Source organism: Colobus angolensis, unplaced genomic scaffold (genome assembly GCF_000951035.1).
Source record: "Colobus angolensis palliatus isolate OR3802 unplaced genomic scaffold, Cang.pa_1.0 Scaffold179, whole genome shotgun sequence".
In the NCBI taxonomy this organism is placed as follows: domain Eukaryota; kingdom Metazoa; phylum Chordata; class Mammalia; order Primates; family Cercopithecidae; genus Colobus; species Colobus angolensis.
Genome location: NW_012114921.1, coordinates 394,631 through 420,332, shown reverse-complemented (window position 1 = coordinate 420,332; position 25,702 = coordinate 394,631). Strand labels below are relative to the sequence as shown.

General features: G+C 42.4%; 2 protein-coding genes across 4 annotated transcripts in view; one reads left to right on the top strand and one right to left on the bottom strand.

Moving 5' to 3' along the window:
* PRCP (prolylcarboxypeptidase (angiotensinase C)) overlaps positions 1-23,309 on the bottom strand; it is an 82,873-nt gene extending 59,564 nt beyond the window's left edge. Inside the window, exons 1-2 of one of the 2 annotated variants that reach the window (XM_011938898.1) lie at positions 22,943-23,302; positions 7,051-7,110 (exon numbers count right to left, since the gene is read on the bottom strand). In XM_011938898.1, the coding sequence (XP_011794288.1) occupies positions 7,051-7,110; positions 22,943-23,110 (228 nt within the window). In that variant the 5' untranslated portion in view covers positions 23,111-23,302. Of the gene's footprint in view, positions 1-7,050; positions 7,111-22,942 lie in introns of both variants that reach the window. The other variant, XM_011938899.1, reaches the window with a different exon arrangement.
* Positions 23,310-24,421: 1,112 nt separating this feature from the next.
* Positions 24,422-25,702, top strand: part of DDIAS (DNA damage-induced apoptosis suppressor) — a 34,519-nt gene continuing 33,238 nt past the window's right edge. Inside the window, exon 1 of one of the 2 annotated variants that reach the window (XM_011938900.1) lies at positions 24,422-24,515. The gene's annotated coding sequence lies outside the window, so the exon portion shown is untranslated. The remainder of the gene's footprint in view (positions 24,516-25,702) is intronic. The other variant, XM_011938901.1, reaches the window with a different exon arrangement.

Sequence of the window (25,702 nt, the reverse complement as noted above, 5' to 3'; positions counted from 1 at the left end):
GTCTCTGCATGTGAGATGGGTCTCCTGAATACAGCAAATGATGGGTCTTGACTCTTTATCCAGTTTGCCAGTTGTGTCTTTTAATTGGACCATTTCACCCATTTACATTTAAGGTTAATATTGTTAAGTGTGAATTTGATCCTGTCATTATGATATTAGCTGGTTATTTTGCTCATTAGTTGATGTAATTTCTTCCTAGCATTGATGGTCTATTACAATTTGGCATGTTTCTGCAGTGGTGGTACCAGTTGCTCCTTTCCATGTTTAGTGCTTTCTTCAGGAGCTCCTGTAAGGCAGGCCTGGTGGTGACAAAATCTCTAAGCATTTGCTTGTCTGTAAAGGATTTTATTTCTCCATGAAACTTAGTTTGGCTGGATATGAAATTCTGGGTTGAAAATTCTTTTCTTTAAGAATGTTGAGCCGGGCGTGGTGGCTCAAGCCTGTAATCCCAGCACTTTGGGAGGCCGAGACGGGTGGATCACGAGGTCAGGAGATCGAGACCATCCTGGCTAACACGGTGAAACCCCGTCTCTACTAAAAAATACAAAAAATTAGCCGGGCAAGGTGGCAGGCGCCTGTAGCTCCAGCTACTCGGGAGGCTGAGGCAGGAGAATGGCGTAAACCCAGGAGGCGGAGCTTGCAGTGAGCTGAGATCCGGCCACTGCACTCCAGCCTGGGCAGCACTCTGTCTCAAAAAAAAAAAAAAAAGTGTGGGGTGCCGGGCGTGGTGGCTCAAGCCTGTAATCCCAGCACTTTGGGAGGCCGAGACGGGTGGATCACGAGGTCAGGAGATCGAGACCATCCTGGCTAACACGGTGAAACCCCGTCTCTACTAAAAAATACAAAAAATTAGCCGGGCAAGGTGGCAGGCGCCTGTAGCTCCAGCTACTCGGGAGGCTGAGGCAGGAGAATGGCGTAAACCCAGGAGGCGGAGCTTGCAGTGAGCTGAGATCCGGCCACTGCACTCCAGCCTGGGCGGCACTCTGTCTCAAAAAAAAAAAAAAAAAAGTGTTGAATATTGGCCCCCACTCTTGCAGGGTTTCTGCTGAGAGATCCACTGTTAGTCTGATGAGCTTCCCTTTGTGGGTTACCCAACCTTTCTCTCTTGCTGCCCTTAATATTTTTTCCTTCATTTCAACTTTGGTGAATCTGACAAGTATGTGTCTTGGAGTTGCTCTTCTCGAAGAGTATCTTTGTGGTGTTCTCTGTATTTCCTGAATTTGAATGTTGGCCTGCCTTGCTAGGTTGGGGAAGTTCTCCTGGATAATATCCTGAAGAGTGTTTTTCAACTTGGTTCCATTCTCCCCATCACTTTCAGGTACACCAATCAGACGTAGATTTGGTCTTTTCACATAGTCCCCTATTTCTTGGAGGCTTTGTTCACTTCTTTTTACTCTTTTTTCTCTAAACTTATCTTCTCACTTCATTTCATTCATTTGATCTTCGATCACTGATACCCTTTCTTCCACTTGATCGACTCAGCTGCTGAAGCTTGTGCATGTGTCACATAGTTCTTGTGCCATGGTTTTCAGCTCCATCAGGTCATTTCAGGTCTTCTCTATGCTGTTTATCCCAGTTAGCCATTCGTCTAATCTTTTTTCAAGGTTTTCAGCTTCTTTGCAATGGGTTTGAACATCCTCCTTTAGCTCAGAGAAGTTTATTATTACCAATCATCTGAAGCCTTCTTCTCTCAACTTGTCAAAGTCATTCTCCATCCAGCTTTGTTCCATTGCTGGCAAGGAGCTGCATTCCTTTGGATGAGAAGAGGCACTCTGATTTTTAGAATTTTCAGCTTTCCTGCTCTGGTTTCTCCCCATCTTTGTGGTTTTATCTACCTTTGGTCTTTGATGGTGGTGACGTACAGATGGGGTTTTGGCGTGGATGTCCTTTCTGTTTGTTAGTTTTCCTTCTAACAGTCAGGACCCTCAGCTGCAGGTCTGTTGCAGTTTGCTGGAGGTCCACTCCAGACCCTGTTTGCCTGGGTATCACCAGCAGAGGCTGCAGTACAGCAAATATTGCAGAACGGAAAATGTTGCTGCCTGATCCTTTCTCTGGAAGCTTCATCTCAGAGGGGCACCCAGTTGTATGAGGTGTCAGTTGGCCCCTACTGAGAGGTGTCTCCCAGTTACGCTACTCGGGGGTAAGGGACCCACTTGAGGAGGCAGTCTGTCTGTTCTCAGATCTCAAACTCCATGCTGGGAGAACCATTACTCTCTTTAAAGCTGTCAGACAGGGACGTTTAGGTCTGCAGAAGTTTCTGCTGCCTTTTGTTCAGCTATGCCCTGCCCCCAGAGGTGGAGTCTACAGAGGCAGGCAGGCCTCCTTGAGGGGCGATGGGCTCCACCCGGTTCGAGTTTCCTGGCCGCTTTGTTTACCTACTCAAGCCTCAGCAATGGTGGACGCCCCTCCCCTTGCCTCGCTGCCACCTTGCAGTTCAATCTCAGACTGCTGTGCTAGCAGTGAGCAAGGCTCTGTGGGCGTGGGACCCTCCAAACCAGGCGTGGGATATAATCTGCTGGTGTGCCATTTGCTAAGACTGTTGGAAAAGCCCAATATTAGGGTGGGAGTGTCCCGATTTTCCAGGTACCATCTGTCATGGCTTCCCTTGGCTAGGAAAGGGAATTCCCCAACCCCTTGCGCTTCCCGGGTAAGGCAATGCCCTGCCTACTCCATGGGCTGCACCCACTGTCTGACAAGCCCCAGTGAAATGAACCTGGTACCTCAGTTGGAAATGCAGAAATCACCCGTCTTCTGCATCACTCATGCTGGGAGCTGTAGACTGGAGTTGTTCCTATTCGGCCATCTTGGAACCTCCTCACTTTGCTCATTTTAGTGTTTAGAAACACAGTCCAAATCAGAAAATCTCACCAAGCCCTGCTATTAGGCAAGAGCAAAAATATTGAGAAGGAAAACAAAATGGTGAATAAATAAAAGCCTAAGTAAAACTAGAGAGGAGGAAATGCGTGTTTTTCCCATCTGCCCTTGTGGAGGCAAAACAAAAACAAACAAAAAACAAACAAACAAACAAAACCCTCTGCAATGAATGACTTTTTTTTTTTTTTTTTTTGAGGCGGAGTCTCGCTCGTCGCCCGGACTGGAGTGCAGTGGCCGGATCTCAGCTCACTGCAAGCTCCGCCTCCTGGGTTTATGCCATTCTCCTGCCTCAGCCTCCCGAGTAGCTGGGACTACAGGCGCCCGCCACCTCACCCGGCTAGTTTTTGTATTTTTAGTAGAGACAGGGTTTCACCGTGTTAGCCAGGATGGTCTCCATCTCCTGACCTCGTGATCTGCCCGTCTCGGCCTCCCAAAGTGCTGGGACTACAGGCTTGAGCCACCGCGCCCGGCCGAATGACTTAATTTTCAAGGGAAAATCTATAAACTGCTAAGCCACTGCCAATTCCCTTCTCCCACAAACAGAATCATCTTCCTACAATAGGAAGTCATTTTCACCATGCAATTTTCCCTCCTCTAAACCTGCATACTTATGCTTCTCTTGCAATACTTTACACTCATAGTAAAGGCTTTTGCTTCCAGGTCTTACCCTTCCATTATGAGAGAAACATTCTTCTTTTTAAGGCCTTTGTGGTCTAGATCAGGGTTTTATAAAATGGAGGTTGTGATCCATTTGTAGGTTAGGAATTCATTTAGTGGGTCATAGTCAGTATTTTTCTTTTAACAAAATTTCATGCTATTCGGCAACCAAGCTACAGAATTTGAAATTATTTCTATTAAGAAATCTTAAAAATCTAAGTGGCCTGAACCATTATGCCCCGGTGAGTGTCTTAATTCTCACTTAACGGCAGTGTGTGTTCTCTACTTGAGGGACAACCACCTGTTCAATGTCATTTGAAGATATAATTACAGTTCAGGCAGTCTCACAAAGTACAGCACAGTTAACATCCAAATGCGTGCTACAGACAGTAAGTACTAGGGCACCTGGAGGTAGGACAGCCCCTGATGGGCTGAGTCAGCGGAGGAAGGTTTCTCTGAAGACGTGGGGTTTAAGCAGGGCCCTGTAAAGCCTGGATTGGACAAAAGGAGAGGAGAAAAAAACCATGGTGCCAGCTGGCCTGGACTGAAGCTAAAAGAACAGAGGGACTGAAGGGGGTATTATAATAAGTTAGCCTGGAATTAAATGGTACAAACTGGTAACCCTGGGAAAGCAAAGAAGGGGCAGAAACTAGGAAGGAATCTTGGAAAGGTCTTGGCGATTGACCGGATTTTGGTTTGGATGTGAAGGTGAGAGGACCAGAAAATTCCAAAGTTTTCTATCCCATGTGAACAGGAGAGTACAACTGACCCTTGAACAATGGGGTGATTAGGGGCACCAACCCACCCTCCACAACCCACAAACAGTCAAAAACCTGCCTATAACCTTTGACTCTCAAAAACTTAGTAGAGCATACTATGGACCAGAAGCCTTACAGATAACATAAAGTCAATTAACACATATTTTGTATATGTATTATATTCTGTACTCTTACAATAAAATAAGCTAGGTAAAAATGTTATTAAGAAAATCTTAAGGAAGAGAAAATATATTTATTATTCATTAAAGTGGAAGGGGATCATCATAAAGGTCTTTATCCTCATCTTCACTTTGAGAAGGCTGAACAGGAGGAGGAGAAAGAGAAGGGGTTGGTCTTGCTGTCTCAGGGGTGGCAGAGGCAGACGAAGTGGAGGAGATGAAAGGGGAGACAGAAGAGATGTATTAAAGATAGAAACATGTATAAGTGGACACGTGCAGTTCAAACCCACATTGTTCCAGGGTCAACTGTTGCACCATTAACAGTAATGTGAAAAGTTCGGAGAAGTTTTAAAAAGAAGTGTTATGTAATAACATTAACATTTGCTGTAGAAGTTTAACCTGTTTTGGACACCTGAGTGGCACTGAGATATCCATATTAGGGACACTAAGCAGTACAGGCCGAATCCCATTCTTTAGGCACTCACTACCTGGGAAGACCAAAGCTGATATTGAGCCAGTTATTAAAATACTGAAATATTTCATACAAGTTGGAGAAAAACTACATGTGCAACACCCCCATACACACACACACACACACACACACTCTCTCTCTCTCTCTCTCTCTGCCCTACTGCCCCAGACCCTTTTTTAGATCTCCAGACCTAAAGAATCATGGTACTTCAAAAGGCCTCAACTCCATGACTAGCTTCTGTTCTGACTGGCCAGTGTCTATGCCATATTGGTAGTACAATACTGGCAGACTGTTGACAAAACCAAGTACTAATGGTAGAAGAATAATTTCAGCTTGAGCCAGTTATTTGTCTGAAAAGCTGATGAAAGCACACACTGAGATACCCTGATGGGTGTAGTCCCAGCACTCAGGCTGCTCACAGTCCCAACAGGATACCAACATACAAATAAAGCAACGCAATCCGGAGTAGCAGCATCGAAGTAGCTATAAAGTACAATAAGAGGCACAAAGAGGAAAGTAGTCAGTTACCTAGGCCATGGGAGGGAGGCAAAGCAGTTCCTAACAAGAAAAGGTGATACAAGACCTGAGCAGTGAAAGATGAACAGGAGTTTGCTAGGGAGAGAAAGGAGGAAGACAAACCATTCCAAGCTGACAGATAGCAGCACTATGTAAGCCACAACTCAACATACCGTGTACAAAATAATGATATGACGAATGTATAATGTCTGGCACACAGTGTCAATAATAAATCACAATAAATAATAAATATTAGAGTTTTTCTGGCAGACTTATTTATCTGATGATGTTTTTAAAGGTTGATCCTAAAATATATTTGCATTGTCTAAGCCTACACTAGCTAAGCAAGGGATGGGCATTCAAGATATCCTGGGAGGCAGGGGTCAGTCAGTTTGGAATTTAAAAATAAAGCATGTAAAAATAAATTCACAACATCAATTAGTGTTGACTGCACTTGTTAGATGTGTGTAAGCAAAGATGAGACTTGGTGCTGCTGCAGTCCTCTCAGATGCACAGATAAGTGTGATCCAAAGTTGCTTAATGAAATCACAGAAAGGTGGTTGGTAAGTAAAAATTCCCATCTCTTTTAAAGGATTGTTGTTTTTTAGAAATTAGACTACATAAAAAGGCAAACCAACAGCCTGTTTTAGTCTGCACTGGTCACTGTCATCTAGAGCCAATTGTTCAAGAGGAAGGAACCACTCAACGCCAAGGAGAAAGGAGTCATCACTGCTGCTTTCCAAAATTGTTGTATGAGCTGCTCCCTCAAAGGAAGAGGCCATCAGTGCTCAGGAAGAGGCAGAGATTTCCGACAGTTTTAAAGGACAGTGTCTGCAGCGTGACCCACAGTTCAAACTGCATAAAAATATAAATTCACTGACAAATGATAACAAGTACTTCCTTACTTTCCTATCTGCTGAATCACAGCCATTGTTTGGGTTGTAGTTCCTGGTTTAAATTAGGTTATTCAATCACAATGATGCTGGCCAAACATGCTAGTCACACGCCATCAGGAAAACTTATCAAAAATGTCATTCGTGCTGGGCACGGTGGCTCAGGCCTGTAATCCCAGAACTTTGGGAGGCTGAGATAGGAGGATCACTTGAGCCCAAGAATTTGAGACCAACTGGGCTACCTGTAGAAACCCCACCTCTACAAAAAAATACAAAAATTAGCCAGGCATGATGGGCATACCTGGAGTCAAACTACTCAGGAAGCTGAGATGGGAGAATTGATTGAGCCCGGGACGTCGAGGCTGCAGTGGGCCATGATCACACCACTGCACTCCCACCTGGGAGACACAGTGAGACCCTGTCTCAACAACAACTACAAAAAATCCAGTTGTATCAAGTCTTAAGCACATAAACACACATACTTTTGCACTAATAAAATTTAATATATACCAAGGACACCTTTTAAAACCCTGTTTTTTCTCCTCCTGACGATCACAAATGTTCTGATGTAGTGGAAAGAGAAGGGAATTTGCAGACAGATCTGACTTTCAGTGCCATCTTGGCCATTTATTGGCTACTTAACCAAGCTCATGGCTTTGGGCTTGTTTTCTTAAATGCAGAATGAAAAAAATAACATCTACCAGAGGAGTCTTGGAACGATTTAGTTGGATAATACATGTGTGCAAGTGCCCAGTAAGGGCCTGCAGGAAGTAAGGGCTTGATTTATTACTAATATATTTTGCAAGGTATTACTAGCACACACCTCCCAGTTAAAACAAGGTATGTCATCAGTGCCCAATATTGTCATGTGAAAGAAAAAATATCATATAAAACTTCAGCAATTTGTTCTGAGTGGTCACTTAAGAAACCATGACTTGCAAAGTAAAATTACTTTTTTAATGGCAGCTATCTTAGAACAGATAACAGAAACAGAGTAGTGTCTTGGTGACAGTAAGAACCTCTTATACACCAAATATGATGTAGCCTGGTAAATGACATGCTTTTCTTTTTCCTTTCTGTTCAGTTACAGTCACCAATGCTGTGACATGTGTAATATATATTTAATATTGTGGGGAAAAGAGAGATCAGACTGTTACTTTGTCTATGTTGAAAGAAGTAGACATAAGAGACTCCATTTCGTTCTGTACTAAGAAAAATTCTTCTGCCTTGACATGCTGTTAATCTGTAACCCTACCCCCAACCTTGTCCTTGAAGAGACATGTGCTATGTCTACTCAAGGTTTAATGGATTCAGGGCTGTGCAGCCTGTGCTTTGTTAAACAAGTGCCTGAAGGCAGTATGCTTGTTAAAAGTCATCACCATTCTCTAATCTCAAGTACCCGGGGACACAAACACTGCAGAAGGCCTCAGGGACCTCTGCCTAGGGAAGCTAGGTATTGTCCAAGGTTTCTCCCCATGTGATAGTCTGAAATATGGCCTCGTGGGAAGGGAAAGACCTGATCATCCCCTAGCCCGACACCCGTAAAGGGTCTGTGCTAAGGAGGATTAGCAACAGAGGAAGGATGGCCTCTTTGCAGTTGAGATAGAGGAAGGCATCTGTCTCCTGCCCATCCCTGGGCAATGGAATGTCTTGGTGTAAAACCCGATTGTATGTTCTATTTGCTGAGATAGGAGAAAAACACTTTAGGGCGGGAGGTGGGATATGCTAGCGGCAATGCAGCTCTTTATGCACCGAAAATGTTTATGGAGATGTTTGCATATATGCACATCAAAGGACAGCACTTTTCCTTAAACTTATTCATGACACAGAGATCTTTATTCACAAGTCTTCTTGCTGACCTTCTCCCTACTATGACCCTATTGTCCTGCCACTTCCCCCTCGCTGAGATGGTCAAGACAATGATCAATAAATACTGAGGGAACTCAGAGAAGTGCTGGCGCAGGTCCTCCGTATGCTGAGCGCCGGTCCCCGGGGCCCACTTTTCTTTCTCTATACTTTGTCTCTGTGTCTCTTTCTTCTCTCAAGTTCCTCGTTCCACACCTGATGAGAAACGCCCACAGGTGTGGAGGGGCAGGCCACCCCTTCAAATATACATTTATCATTGTATAAATAACTGAGCTATGAGGAATGGTACATATTGCAGAAATATAACATGAGTGCTTTGGATATTTTATGTTTTAAATAATCTGTGACATCACTTTTATTATTCCATATACTGAAGATTATAAATCCACTTCTCAAGGGACTATTTATTTCCCCTTAGATGGCAGAATAATACAACTACAATCATGGTCCAAACAGCCAGTCTTCTCATAAATGTGGTTAAGGAGACTAGCTTAAATTTTCGGTCTAATATCCTTTTAAATTATATACTTTATTAAATAGAATAATGTATTTTTATTCTAAACAACATGCTAAAAATAAGACCAGTCTCCAGGCTTTTAAAGAAAATAAAATGCTTAGGTACAGTTAACTAGATTTGACTCCCTAATCTAAGAGCTGGTAGACTTTCAAAAGCAGAATGCAAGAGAGGGACAAGAGTGAAAGATGAATACATGTCAGTGACCAGTCCAGCAGCTTGGATTAGAGACTTTTGCACAAACTTTATAACTTATTCCAAACCAAATTTTATACACAAACTGTTGGGAAAGCTTAAAATGGATAATTTGCTCATGGACTGAGCACCAAGCTTCAGGAGACAAAATTCTATAGTAGTGACCTTCACTCTTGCCTCATCAATGATGCATTCTCCTTTATTCCCTTGAATAGGACCTTTTTGTGATAGTCAATGGAGGTCTCTTAACATCCTTTACTCAATGAATTTATGGAGCTACCCAAAATAACTCATAGTGTTATTTTAGAAGTTTTCATAGTCCCCTTCTGATGCTAACATAGTTCCCGTTAATTTAAACCTCTTCTTTCTGTAACACAAAGTCAAAGTCAGAAGAAAGTTCTGCATAATTTAAATCTCCATTATATTTTTGCTGTCCAAAATTACCCAACCCAGTATTAGGAGAATTAAAATTCTGCTTATTCTTCAACTTTATTACTGTCTAATATGGGTTAATATCTCTAAATCAGCCATGAACTACCTGAATTTTTTAATTCTTAAATTTTTTGACAGGGTCTCGTTCTGTCGCCCATGCTAGAGTATAGTGGTGCAATCAGCTCACTGCAGCCTTGACCTCCAAGGCTCAAGTGATCCTCCTGCCCCAGCCTCCCAAGTAGCTAAGACCACAGGTGCACACCACCATGGCTGGCTAATTTTTGTATTTTTTTTAAAGACAGGGTCTTGCTTTCTTCCTCATGCTAGTCTCAAACTCCTGGTCTCAAGTTATCCTCCACTTCAGCCTCTCAAAATGCCGTAATTATAGATGTGAACCACCACGCTTGGTTGAACTACATGAATTAAATATAAGCCATGAACTGTAAAACCTTCTATTTCTGAAATATAGAGGCAACATAGTACAAGGGCTGTGATGTTGACAGAGACAGGTTTAAATCCTGGCTCTATCACTAATCAGCTATGCAATCATGCATAAATCACTTACTTCAGCCTCTGAGCCCTTTTTCCTCTATAAAACTGTAGTAACTCCCTTCAGGGTAAAAGATAAACGTGCATTTATTCAGTGCCATCACAAGATGAATACAAAACAACCATACTCTGATCAACTGTGTTCTATCCCACACCATCTCAACACCAACCTATGCTCTTAAAGTCAATGAAAGCTACAGAGAAGGAATATCCACACCGTGTATATGCAAATGGAAATAATGACAATACTGACCTCACAGTGTTGGAAGCCCACCGCCAAGGTCATCATCTTTGACGCCCCCATCTCAGTCTTACTGATCTCTTTTCAGTTCCTCCAACACAGCCTGGTCTTTCCTACCTTAGGATCTTATACATGATATACCTTCTACCTTGACAGAAATCTTTATCATCTCCCTTCTTCTAGCTCACTCCTAATTATCTTTCTGGTCTCTCCTTTAACATCATTGCCATCTACAGGATTCCCTAATACTCCAGACTTAGGACCTCATTATAGACGTCTCGTACTTTCTTAAAGCATACATCACACTTATAACTACTTATGTCTATCTTCTTTCTCAGTAAACTGTAAGTTGCATGAGGCCTATGTTTGCTTTCCATTTATCCCTAGCTATTAACTCGGAGTATGGCACAAAGGAAGAGTTCAACAAACATTTTTAAATGAATGTATGACTGTGCTGTTTTACTGTGTAACTGTTATATCAACTATCATAGAGTAATACTTCATTGTTATCTGTTGGGGCTCAGAAAACAATACCCCAAAGTATTGATATGATGTCAACTATCATAGGATGATACTTCATTGTTATCAAAGTATTGTTCCTTGGGAGTACTTTGAACTGAAGAACACTGGAAGAGTCTCAGAAGCGAAGTCTCCTTCTGGCCCTCTTCTGTCTTTCTCTCTCCTGCTCCTCTTTCTCCACCAAGGCAGGTAATAGAAACTAGGACCCTTCTTCCTGAAAGCCAGTCATGAAGCCTAGAAAAATGAAATTTAACCTTCCCCTTCCTTTCTGTGTAGGAGCTGGCTAAAAAGAAATTATCTGACCTACCTTGTCTCATAGTTGATCTTAAGACCTTCATTCCAAAAGGGGTCTGACACTACTACATCCAGGGAGAAAGAATGCCACACAGAGAGACCAAGAAGAATCAGAACAGATAGACCTTCCTGAGTTTCCCCATTCAGACTATTATCACTAGGATCATTCCCTTTTTGTTCCATCACATTTCTACAGGACTGTCCATTCTTCATCAAACGTAAGCCTAAAAATGAAGATTTTTCCCTGAGTTTTTTGGGTCTTCATTTCTGAAGACTCCCATGTCACATAAAACTGTGCTTAAATAAACTTGTTATGCTTTTCTCTTGTTAACCTGTATTTTATTATAGGAATGTTGACCATGACCCTTATGATGGGTGAGAAAAAGTATTGCACCTTTCTGCCCATACATATCATACAACCAAATTGCAGGGCTGCTCAGAGAAAGCTTCCAAGGAAATCTGCCTTTAACAAATCTGTTTTCTCCTAACCCATATGGGCAATCTGCACAACATGAGCAGCAGGGAAGATAGCATCATGGGATTGACAGAGACACAGCTGCTGCTTCTCTCCAGCCGCAGCACCACAGTGCAACTTGAACTAACATATATGCCATAGAAAGTAAGGATTTATAAATATACACAGTTAAGTGGCTTCCATTTGCAAATGAAAAACCAAAATCATAAAAAGCTTACCGTAACACTCTAATAATAAATACAGGTGGTACACAATTACCACAAAAGTGGCCTGTAAGGAACATTTTTCTCATTGTGTTCATTCTTCATCCCAGCCCTCACCCATACACAAAACAAAGAAAAAGCAAGATAGGCAGCATTCCCTCCCTTAATCCTTTCTCTGTATATATGTTGGAAGAAGGAAAAGCACAAACTTCTAGCCACAGCTTCCAGACCACCAAAATAAGAAAATTAAAACAGGTAGGGGTGTCTTTATCTGACATTCTATCGTGTTCTCCAAAGGATGTGAGACAGCTAGGATTCAAGTTTCCTTACCCTTTCCCTCCTCCATATACACATACCTTCCTTACCTCAGTGCGTAGAAAAATGGGAGAGAAGGAGGGGGAAAGATAGAGATTCATCAGATTTGTGAAAACAATACTCTAGGAAAAACAATGTCACATGTGCTATGGAGAAGTATGGATGTTTACAAGACAGGATTCCTGCTTTAAATGTAGAATAAGAGAGGAGTATAAAAGATTATATATAACACAGGCTAGAATAAGACATGTGCCATAAAAGTATAAAAAAAGATTTGACCAATCACACACTGTCCAAGAGATTTAAAAACGGGCTGGATGCAGTGACTCCCACCTGTAATCCCAACACTTTGTGAGGTGGAGATGGAAAGATCACTTGAGGCCAGAAGTTCAAGACCAGCCTGGGAAACAGAGCAAGACCTCATTTCTTTAAAAAAAAAAAAAATAGCCAGGCATGGTGGCACATGCCTTTAGTCTCAGCTACTCAAGAGCCTGAGGCAGGAGGTTCACCTGAGCCCAGGAGTTTGAGGCCAAGTCTGCAATAAGCTACGATCACACCACTGCACTGCAGCCTGGGTGACAGAGCAAGACTCTGTCTCAAAAAAAAAAAAAAAAAAAGAGGAAGAAGGAGGAGGAGGAGGGAAGGAGGAAGGAGGGGGAGAAAGAGAAAGAAAGAAGAAGGAGGAGGAGGAAGAAGAAGGAGAAGAAGGAGGATGACGCCAGCTCCTGGAGGAGGCAGAGGCAGAAGCAGAGGCAGAAGCAGCAGAGGAAGCTGCAGGAGCAGCCAAAGACGATGCAGCAGCAGGAGCAGCAGAAGCAGAAGGAAAAAAAATAGCTCCTGAAGGAGGCAGTGTTAGAGGCAGGGGTTAAAAAACAGAATGGGATTGATAAAAGAGGTAAGACCCATGGGAGAGAGAGATTCCAGGCAAAGGGAACAATGTGGATTAACTCATAGACAGGAAAGACATGGGCATATGTGGTGAATAGATTAGCAAAATGGAAAGGCAGTTAGGGCCATAGATTGAAAGGCCTTAAATGCTACAGGATTTTGTTCTTAATAAAGCAAACAATGAAGAGTTGTTGCAGTTTCTGAACAGAACAGTGATTTAACTGGAGGGAGAGGTGATTTATGTGACAACCCATGGGAGCTGTACTGGAGGGGGAACTGCAGGAAGCTAGGAGGACCAACTGGTTTACTCTTCTAGCTGTCAGGGGAGGCAGTAACAGGGGCTGCAACAAGGGGCTTTAATCACTCCCTTGCATGCAATTCTCACTATCCAGGCCTCTCTCACCTTGTTCTCCACTTGGCAAAAGTGAAATTCACCAACTCCACAACCACACCCAAGAAACTGAATATAGCTAGAGAAACATACAGCCACATCAAATGGCCTTACTAACTTACATGACAGTTATATCAAATGGCCTTACAAAGTTACAAAAGCTGCCCTGCAATCAAACCATATGTCCCTAGTGCATTTACTTTCCTTCTCTGCTAGAGGAGCATTTTTGTCCTCTCCCTTTCTCACTCTCGGCTGATGACCTTCCATCTTATTTCACTGGGAAAAGAGAAGCATTCTGAAAAACAGCACACAAGCTCTCACTACCAAACCACTTTCTTACCTTCATCTGTGCATATATGATGTGCCTAACCCAGTTTGACTATGGTCAAACTGTTCATGCTCTTGTTTTTTCAACTAGATCCCATTTCCTCTTGCCTAAGATCTCCCACTAGCATTTCTATTTCTTTCTTGTTCCATCACTTTCTCACTCTCTCGGCTCATTTCCCTTAGTATACATTCCATTATTTCTCCCATCTTAAAAATGGGAACCCTCTTCCCCTCCATCTGCCGCAGCATATTTCTGCTCCCCTTCGCAGCAAAATTCCTCAAAAGATTACCACACCCATGGTCTCAATACAGCTTCTCCCACTCTCTCTTGCATGCACTCCAATGAGGCTTTCGCCTCCACCTACCCTCCAAGGAAATTGCTGTCAAGGTCACCATAACCTCCACATTGCTAAATCAAGTGGCCAATTCCCAGTCATTTATTTAGGCGCTACTGGTTACCTTCTTATTGAAATGCTTTCTTCATTAAGTAATCAGGGTATCATAGCCTCCTGGTTTTCCTCCTCCAACTGTTCCTTCTCAGTCTCCTTAACTGGTTCCCCATTTCCCTGACTTCTAAATATGCAGTGTTGAGAAGATCAGCTTTAAAAGAAAAGACCATCTTCACTAACTCCTTTGTTGCTCTCTTCAATCTCATGGTTTTACATATCTGTATACTGACAGCTTCAAATTTGTATTACTTGTCCCACCTTTTTTCTAAATTCTTGATTCAATATCATTTCTGAAACCAAGTTCCTCTTCTCCTTGCTTCCCCAAACCTACTCCTTCTGCAGCCTTCCCCATCTCAGTAAATGACAACTCCAACCTTCTAACTGCTCAGGCCAAAAACCTTGGAGTCATCTTCAACTCTTTATCTCACACCCTACATCTACTTCATCAACTACACCTCAGCTACACCTTCAAAAATATCCAGAATCTGAGCACTTCTCAGCCTCCACCGCTACCACACTAATCCAAACCACCATCGTCTCTAATCTGAACTTTTGCAATAACCTGGTCTTTCTGTTTTCCCCCTTTCCCCTCCATAGTCTATTCTCAACACAATAGCCAAAGTGTTTCTTAAGATTTATTAATCAGAGTATGTCATTCTTCTGCCCCTAAAGCTCCAAAGGCTTCTCATCTCATTTTGATTTGTGGCCAAATTCCTTACAATGGCCCAGATGTCCTCGTATTATCTGGCTCCCTGAACCTCCTTTCTGTGCTCCTCTATTACTTTCTCCCTTGGGCATGTGCCTCCAGACATACCGTCCTCCCTACAGTTCCTCCCACCGGGCGCACACCTACCTCAGGGTTTTTGCACTTGATCTTCCCTGTCTAGACATTTCCTGTGCCTAGAATGTTTTTCCCCATGCCTAAAATGCTCTTTCCCCAGTGCCTCGAATATAATAGGCAGCTAATAAAAAATTCGGTAAATGAATTTAGACACACATTGAACATTCATTTTCTATTTTGCTTTTTTCATTTATTACTAATGCATAAACATTTTATCACATTGTCAAAATACTTTAAGACCATAATTGTTGGGGCTAACAATATTCCATTTTACAGACATACCACAAGTTATTTACAGTTTGGGACTGAAAAACCAGGATATTTACAAATGGGATATTTTTGGATGTTTCTTCCTTTGATATTTCTGTAAGGATATGTACCTCACAGGATTGCTGTAAAGGCTGAATATGAATTAATAAGTGGACACAGAGACATCAGTTTTGTTACTACTGCTTAGATTACAGAGGCATCGTGATGTCAATGAAGATCATAGATCTTGAAAGAAACAGATAAAAACGTGACTCACAATATTGTCGTTTAATAGCTTGATTAAGACACTTAAACCTCTATGAGCTTCAATTAAACCATCTATTTCAAAAAGCGATTATATTAATAATAATTTTAAAAAGATGTAAAAGAGTTTAGCATAATATTGAGCTCAGAGTAGATAATCAATAAATGTTCATTCATTCGCTACTCATAAACAATACCTAGGATTTTTTAAATTATGAACCAGAAAAAATATTTTTACAAAATTATAATTATAAATTATCTAATTACATACATATTTTTAAACAGATTTTAAATACATAATAAAAATTTTCAACATAGAATTATTCTTTTTAATTAACAATTACTCAACACTTACCAAAATTTTCAGTGCTAGATATAAGTTTGAGTATATGCAGTTGGAATGGTCAACAAGTACAATTTGAGCTCCTTCAGGATATAGTCATCTCTGCCTGGCCAGGACCTAGCCCAGTGCCTGACATAGAAAAGATACTGGATCGGCACACTTACCAAAGCACACTTGAGATTACAAAAATCTCTAAACCAATTTTGTTTCTTTTATTATAATAAAGATAGGCAAAATAATTATTTTTAATTACTGAATGATGGTATTAATAAATAAGTTCCTTTTTATCATGTGCTTTAATGTATATACACAACGGGTCAGTAAACTATTATAATGATGACAAGTTAAGCAAGAAAACATTTTAAAAATTCACCTCACTTCGGGGCTATTTCTTGAAGCAATCTGTGTATTGGAGTCAGATGAATGCCAAGACATTACAAAATCTTCAGTGCTAGATATAAGTTGGAGTATATGCAATTGGAATGGTCAACAGGTACAATTTGAGCTCCTTCAGGATACAGTCATCTCTGCCTGGCCAGGACCTAGCCCAGTGCCTGACATATAAAAGATACTGGATCAGCACTGAGTAGGTAGGTAGGTAGGTAGGTGGGTGGGTAAGTGACTGATTGAGTATGGTAGTCATTAGTCCTGTCTGTCTAGGCACTACAAAGCCAAGACTTTTTGTCTCCTTATCCTGTGATTGGGTATAGTCATTTAACCAGTTCTAGCCAAGGAATTGTGAGAAGTGACATAAGTAATTTAATTTCCATTTTGGAGCATTTATATAAGATCTTCCATATTCTTTTTCCACTGTTAAGTGTTCATGAAAGCATACGCTAAAAAGGAAACTCCGAACAACCACTTAGTCCCTGAGTGAAAGCAGGAGCACAGCCCCCTGCTCATTCAATTGGAAGTTTATGACAGTAAGGGTCATATACTTTGTTAGGTTAAGTGACCGAAATTCATATATTTTACTATAGCAGCAAAACCTAACCTATCCTGGATAATGCAAGCAAGGTAATGACATTCATTTCAGAACTAGAAATTCATCAGAGTTTAATTTCAGAAAAACAAAATGGTACAGATAAGCAGTATAGCTCAGTAAAATAATTTAACCTCTCTATATGATAGTTCTCTTGCTCACCGAGTTTGATGGCACATCCCTGTAATCCTAGCACTTTGGGACACCAAGCTAGGAGGACAGCTTGAGAACAAGAGTTCAAGACCAGTCTGGGCAACATAACGAGATCCCATCTCTACAAAAAGATTCAAAAATTAGCCAGGCATTGCGGTGTACACCTGTAGTCCCAGCTACCCAGGATGCTGAGGTGGAAGGATCACTTGAGTTCAGAAGTTCAAGGCTGTAGTGAGCTATGATCGCATGGCTGTACTCCATCCTGAGTGACAGAGCAAGATCCTGTCTAAAAACAAACAAAAAGGATCGTTCTCTTGCCTACAGAATGGGATAATAGCATCTACCTCACCGAACAGTAATAGGGATTAAATAAGTGAATGTCTATTAAGTACTTAGGATAATATTTAGGGTATTTGAAGCTTTCAATAAATTGTAGTAAATTATTATCATTAATAATGCATTAGACACATTTACACTACATATGTCATTTTACTTTCATCTCTTACTCCTTATTCATTTTAATTTACAGTGAATTTTTTCAATTCATAATATCTTTATTAAGAAGTACCATATTCTGTCAGAACCACATAAAAAAAATAAAAAGAAGTACCATCCAAGGCACTAGGAACGAAGACAAACAAGATCTACCATCAAGGTATTCTCCTTACCTGTGATGCTCCTTTCTTCTCCAATAGACTCACAACCAAGCAAACTTCAAAATCATAAACACAATGTTCTATTATATTATAAACTAGATAAACTATGCAATGTTATAAATATTGTATCAATTGAAGAGGTGACTACTTTTTAATTTAAAAACACTTTATATGTTATGGGTCTGTGTCCTCTTCAAAGTCAAGATAGTAAAGCTGTTTAGGTCCAATTCACCAAAGACAATTAATGTTCTGGCAAAAACAAAACTTGTACCCACATTGCCACTGCTCCTAATGCAGTGCCCAATAAACGGGAGGCACTCAGTGAACAGAATACTAGGTATATCAGAGATTGGCAGATCCAATCCATTTATCTTACAAATTAGTACAATGAGATCTAGAGGGTTAAGCAACTTGCCCAAGAGTGTGATGTGAATTACTGGCAGGGTTGATCCTAGAACCCAAACTTGGAAAATGTTTTAAAAGTCTAAATTCTCTAAAGCACAAAGTCCCTGCAATGTGCTGACAGAGGAATATAAACAAGACAGTGAAAAACTTAAAGTTAATTTTACTGAAATTAGATTTTAGCATTAGTTAGTAAGAAATTTAAAACTCAGCTATCAGAAAGACAGTGTTAGATTTACTATTATTATCAAGAGAAGAAGCTACTTCCAAAAACCTAAAAGGGTACATTCATTATTTCCCCTCAACACTTTATCAACACTTAAAATAGCATAGAAAGAAAAATAGAAATAGTTTCATATGCTTCTTTTTATGTACAGAATTTTGTGTGAAAAGAATGATTTCAAGCAAGAAAAAAGGTTAATTCCTAGGCCACAAGTCTGTTAAAGTATTGATTATTTTAATCCTATTGATTTAAAAAAAGTGAAGGGGTTAATTAAAACCATGTACTTTAGGAAACGGCAAAATAAAAATGTTTATCAGTTATAGTTTACTAAGTGTTATGCACTGTGCTAAATAAGCACTTTACACATACCACCTCTTTTTACAACAAACTTATGGGATAGGTAATATAATTATCTCCATTTTGCTGATTATGAAAATAGGAGCTGCCTCTGAGTAACTTACTCAGGTAGTGGCAGAAACAGAACTTGTTCTCAAACCTGTTTGCCCCTAAATGATATGCTTTGGGTTTTGTTGTTGTTTTTTTATTTTTTTGTAGAGATAGGGTCTCACTATGTTGCCCAACCTGGTCGCTAGCTCCTGGCCTCATGTGATCCTCCCGGCCTCTCAAAATGCTAGGATTTCAGGGGTGAGCCACCACACCCAACACTAAAAGCTGTGCTTTGAACCACCCTCCTATTCAAGCTCTATCAAGTTTCTGATGCTCTATAATTTAGATCAAGGTCAATCCATCATATCTAAGGGGGAGGCTACATGATCACTAAGGCCCCTTCTAAAAATGATTCTGTATCGCCAAACACATAAATTGGTTCTGAATTCACATAATATTTCTGACAGGATACTCCAGGCCGAAGGGGAAGGCCATCAGTAGATGAACAGATAAGAAGAGGAGAAACGGGAAGAAAAATTTAAAGAAGGAGGAACAAGATCTTTATCAACATGGCCTTCCAAGGTGCCTAACATAGCTAGACATAACATTTTACTAGACATCAGGGCCATTGTGACAAAAGTGGGAAAGGGGAACCTAGAACAGGAATTGAAAGCAGAACTATAAAGGACGCATGTAAATTTAAATAGCTTAGCCCACTGATGTGATCCCCTCATAGCAGATGAGGAAGGAGCTGCAGGAGTCAGTGACCATGAGCTCAATGCTGGGCCAAAACACAGACTTCTAACAGAAACAATGATCAGCAGTTAAATAGGAATGGTGGGGTACTAAGTTTTCAGAAGAGCCTTTACCACTATTGTCATGCATTTGGATGAGAGTGAATTTTCAGGACAGAGTTGTAAAGGAACTAGCATTTGTTCCATTAAGTTGTTTAAATTCCTACCATGTTCTATGCACCATCCATGTGGCTTTCATGTGTTACCACACTGAACTCTGACAACAACCTTGGTGGATGTGATGATTAATTTTACATGCCAACTTTATAGGCCATGGTGCCTGGCTATTTGGTCAACCATCATTCTAGATGTTTTTGTGAGGGTATTTTTTGGATGAGATTAACATTTAAATCAGTGGACTTTACATCAATGGACTTTACCCTCCATAATTTGGGTGGGCCTTATCTAATCAGTTTAAGGCTTTAATAGAACAAAGTTTGACTTCCCCTGACTTTGGGAGGCCGAGACAGGTGAATCACTTGAGGTCAGGGGGTCAAGACCAGCCTGGCCAACATGGTAAAACCCTGTCTGTATTTTTAAAACTGCAAAAATTAGCCAGGCATGGTGCCAAGCACCTGTAATCCTAGCTACTCGGGAGGCTAAGGCAGGACAATTGCTTGAACCCGGGAGGCAGAGGCTGCAGTGAGCCGAGATCTCGCCACTGCACCCCAGCCTGGGCAACAGAGCGAAACTCCAACTCAAAAAAAAAAAAGACTGACTTCCCCTAAGCAAGAAGAAATTCTGCCAGCAGAATGCCTGTGCATCCAAACTGCAACTCTCCCCTGGGTTTCCAGCCTACCAACCTTCCCTGAAGATTTTGGACTCACTAAGCCTCCACAACTGCATGAGCCAATTCCTTAATAAAAATCTCTCTTGTAGAGAGAGAAACACACAGACACACACCCTGACAATATAATAGATATTGCTCCCAATTTTACCACTGAGAAAAAAGATGGCCTGACAAGGACCCATTCTCCCTCTTGACTATATCACACACTAAAATGTGTGATTCGGGACTCACGTTCTAGCCTGAGGGGCTCAGGTGGGAGGTACAAGGTAATAAGCATGCAACATTGTAACCACAAGCCACACATTCCAGAGAGCCCTTTATGACACTGATACCACACATACTACACATGTACCCAGAGCCTTGATGTGCCCAAGTGATGTACTATCCTTTCTCTGGTCTCCTAATTCAGTTATTTCAGGTAAAAGAAATCAAATATTCCTACCTAAATCAATATTTGAAGACTTTGAAAAAGGAGGAAAAAATAATTAATAAAGAACTAAAGTAAAAGATAAAAAGAAAAATACAAAATGATTTGTGACAATTAAATGATGGTAGCCTTTGTTTAGGTTCTTTTTGGATAATCATGCATTCACTTTCTCAACAGCTATTTTGTGCTTTATACTTTTTTATAGGCTCTTCTAGGTATTGTAGAGTACTAACTAGCTAGAGGGACACCTACAATATAGAAATGAGCAGGATGAAGAAAGACTAACTAAATTGCCTTAAAATAGTCAGATTCACAGAAGAGGTGACATTTCTGCACGAATAGAAGTATGAGTTTAAATAATGGAGAAGAGGGATGTTATTCCAGACAGAATTTCTGACACAGTAAAAGTCACTTGAGTCTGTTAGGTTGCTAAAAGTGGGAGCTGGGATGGGGAATTATGGCAGAATATAAAGCTGGAATGACCAGCTAGGGTTTCATAGTAAGGAACAATGGATTCCCATGCCAAGGTGTTTGAATTGTATTTCTAAGGAGTGTAGTGGCCAAGAAAGGAATCTACAATAAAGGAACATAAAGTAGGAACTAAGGTACTAACAAATAATTTGTTCCCTTCCAACCTTTCACTCTCTCCTTTTCTGCTGATAGTTCTCTTTTTCATCAATCCCAATGGGATTTTAAAGATCTTCCATTCCAATAGTTCTCTCCCCATTTTACTTTAGCAGTTGAGCTCTGCAAATAGTTGTATATAAAATCCCAGCATATAAAACAGATAAAAGCCAAAAGAGATCCAAGAGGGGGGTATTGGAGCACCTAATTTGACCTCCACTTCAGCCTTCATCCACTTTCCCTCTGAAATAGCTCCCCAAAGAGCCCTTAATTTTCCTCAGTAAAGTGTGAAACACATTGGTCTTTGTCCCAACCCTCCCAATTTACAAATGAGGGAATCATGCCTAGAGAATTAATTTAAGGGAGTTGCCTGAGAAAAAAGACTATTTCCTAGTATCCCTGGTAAAATTAAAATGTTTTATCTTCCTCATCAACTTGAACTCAAATGTCTGGGTTAAAAATTGTTTCCTGGCTGCACACAGTGGCACACGCCTGCAATCCCAGCCCTTTGGGACATCGCTTGAGCCCAGGAGTTCAAGACCAGCCTAGGCAACATGGCAAAACCCCATCTCTATTTTTAAAAATAAAAAAAATTTTTTAAATTATTTCTAAGTTATTCTGGAAGTCTATGACATCCCTTTACCACAAATTCCCATTCAAAATTCATATAAGGGCTGGGCTCAGTGGCTCAAGTCTGTAATCCCAACACTTTGGGAGGCTGATGCAGAAGGATTATTGAGTCCACAAATTTAAGCCTAGCCTGGGCAACATAGTGAGCCTTGCCTCTACACAATCAACAACAAAATTTCACGTAGGTCTATAATCACGTATTATATGAGTGCCTACTTGAGGCCAGATATCTGCTCTCACTTAACCATCACACAAACCCCAAGAGACCAAGGAACTAGGCTCAGAGAAGTACTGTAACCTGCCGAAGGTCATAGAGCTAGCAGGGTAGAATCTGGTTCTACCTGACTCCTAAAGCCAAGCTTCAGACCCTTGCACTCTTTCTAATCCCGACCCTTTCCAAATCTTTTCCTATTTTTACACAGGCTTTCAGAAATGCTGAACTGTAAGGATTCCTCGTCATTTCACAGAGGATGTACTTTTCCATCAAGACTTGTGGGGGAATGCCTCATGCTGCAGCCAAGCACAAAGGCATCAAGCCTAAAAACCTCTAAAATCGCGTTACAAAGCATAGAAAGGCTAATCCCCACCCCCACCACAAGCTCCTACAACTCCTTTTACAACCATAGGCTACACACGTTCAGTCTTATGGGGAATAGGGATTTCAACAATTCTTAATAATAGGGCTACAAAATCAGCTCTGAGCTGACCCCTTATGAGAGGCTGGTTTTTAGGATGGATAACTATCCAATATTATCTAATAGGTAAAGATACTAGAATTTGTATTTAGGGCTGCCTTGGGGCAAAGGATGACTATCACCGCAGACTAGGTAGCAGAGCTGGCATTTAATAATTTGAATTTGAGGGAAGGTCAAGGGAGTTCGGATTGGGGCACCCCATGGGAGCAGGCGGAGCTGAAGTGACTGCCAAGTCCAATTGCAGAACAGCCTGAATCAAGAGTACGGAGCCAGAACTACTACCAAATTATTGGTAATGGGAGGAGAAAAATTAAACAAAACTGGGATTTGAGACCATCTTCTGGAAGACATGAGCCAAAGACCGAAGAGATCCCAGGCATCAAGGGGTGTGAATTTCGAGGTAGGCTCTGTTGCCCGGGCTCTGAGGGTTCCCGGCGGTTGGGCCGGGGACGGCGAAGCTCCCACTCCCCCTTACCTTCTGTTGGAAGTAGAGAACCGAATAGTTCTTGGCTACAGCCGGGAGGGATGTGGGGTTTGTTGGCAAGTGTAGGCTGCCGAGGGCCCTTAAGGCCGGCCGGAGGGCCTTGGTGGCCCAGGGCGCCAGAAAACACAGAAGCAGGAGCAGGAGGGCTCGGGGTTCCATGGCTCAGGCTGGCGGCTGCAGTGCGGGTGGGAGGGCGAAAAGGAGGCCAGCAGCAGCGCACAGGCTAAGCCCTGCCCAGCCTGCAGCTCCGCCCGCCGCAAAACGGCTCCTCCCGGGGGAAACCCAAAGCCAGCCAGCTCCTTAGACACCGCCCAAACCAGGTCACCACAGCCACTCCGCCCCCATTCCCGAGGGCACCGCCTCTACTCCACTTTCCTCTCGTGCCGTCTGCTTCTTAGCACTCACCTTCATTGCGGTCACATCCCAAGTCGGCCTTTATTATGCTAGGGCCTCTTCCTACCTCATCGCTGTAGCCCATGCTTTATCTATAGCGCCCCCGAAGCCCACCTGTCCTTCAGGTCACCCTATATCCCCACCATTATAATCACCGCCAAACTCTGCCCTGGCTGCCTCAATTCCATTGCTACACCTCCTGCCCTCCGCAAATCCCACATAAAGGCAATAACAGCTTCCACGACAATTTAATGAAGGTTCACTACAGGCCAGTATATCAGGAGGCAGGGAGGCACAGGCACCATCTCCTCTAACTCAATCGTCACAGCAATCTTGTGCGTCGTATTTGATTGTTATTCTCATCTACAGATGTGGAAACGGACGCTCAGAGAGGTGCGGGAACTTGCACTAGATCACTCAGCAGTAAGCGGAGCACGTCGTCGCAGACCGCTGGGTCCAGCTCCAAAGACTGTGCTCCTTGCACCCACCTCCATCATGGAGCCTAACCACTCCCTATGATACTCCGTTCTTTGGTAACCCCAAAACTGTGTTGCTTGCACAACCCATCCATTACAGAGGTCGCCCCGGGTCCACATCATCCCTAAATCCCGCCAGGTCCCGGTCCCTTCTTTCAAGTAACGCCCCCTTTCTTCTCCGGCACCCGAAAACCCACTCCGCGCTCCACTTCCCTCCTGCCTCCCGCCAAAGCCCCCTTCCACACTCCGCCCCTGGGTAGTGCTAGCCCCTAGGACAGCACCGGGTCTGGCTTCCAAAGCTCCCTCAACCCTCTTCATCCGGCTTCCATTCCTCTTTCAGTCACCCTGCCAGACCCCAGGGCGCCCAGTCTTGCTCCACACTTTCCCGGGATCCCTACGCCCACGAGGCTCAGCGCCGCCAAAACCAACTTTACGGACCGTACTACTGATCCACCGACTCTACCCGCAGTTGGACGAAAATGGTCGTTCCCACAAGCTTGTAGGATTTCTTGGCTAAGCACCACCCTCTGCGGCGCCTTCTTCTGATTGGTTCTGAGTAAACCCAGCCAAAGGGTTACTTCCGGCGGAAAAGGACGCGGGAGATTCGATTGGAAGGCTGCCGGCGAACTGCGGAGTCCGGACGGTCTGAGTCACACTGTGTGTCGCCTGGGCCCGCTCCTGGTCTTCTCCCTCAGGTGAGCTGGGTAAAGGGGTTCTCGGGAAGCCTAAGGGCCGGAGACTCCCAAGGAGGCTCTTAACTTCATTATGAATGAGACCCACCCAGAGCCCGGCACTTGTTTTTCACGAGTTATTCTCTGTAAACGGGCGGACATGAGGGTAAAAGATATAAACGTCAGTTATTTTATTTTAGACTCAGTGCAGTTGCAATCATCTAACGAACGTTTATTGAACACTTACAGTGCCATCGAGCTAGACTCAGAGTGAGCTTTTAGAATCGGAGATAGAGTGGAAAAGGCGCAACTCTTGCTTCTGTGATGTGCAAATACGTATTCAGCGGGCCACTGTGCAGAGTAGTACGTGCTGAAAGGTATCATGGCTTAGAGGGAACATACTTTGACTGAGCCATGTGCTTAAACCAGAACTTGAAAGTTTTCTTCCTTTTCGCATCCAGCCAGTCCCTACCAGCCTTTTGAATATCTCAGATCTGTTCACGTCTCTCCGTTTTTTACTGACATTATTTTGGTTCGACCCTATGACTGCTACATAGCTGTGGCAGTACCCCCACCTGCCCCAGCTGGTTCTCCTGCTTTCAATCTTGCCACATTCCAGTCCAGTCTCCACATTGCTGGGCTGATAAAGTTCATACTTGCCCGAGGCACTCCCCATTGAAAACCTTTCAGTCGCTCCTGTTTGCCCTCAGGTTTAAGCCCAAACTCTTTAACATGACTTACAGGCTCTTTCCTGTCTGACTTTTGCCTGCCTCTTCAGCCCCAGTGGTTTTCCACCGCTCCAGCCATATAGAATGTCTTCTGTGTTCCTGAAGTGTACTATCCTCCTTCTCACCCCAAACCGTCTTCTGACCCTGTCCGTGACTTGGCTAACTCTTACTCAGTTTGCAAAGCCTTTTAAATCAGAAACCCTTTCCTGACCCCACAAGACTGGATCACAGAGCACCAAGTAATTATTTGTTTATTCTGCAGATAGTTAAGTGCTTCTTTGGTCTTTGCAACTGCTAGGTACTGAGATCCGATGATGAACAAGGTAGATTCTGTTCTAATGGAACTTACCTTGTATGGATGGAATTAAGGAGAATTTACAAGGAAACTATGTGAATTAGACTGGTCTAAGAAGACCTTTCCGAGGAGTTGATATTGATGCCTCAAAGATGAGCATGATCCAACTGTGCAAGAGAGGAAAAGAA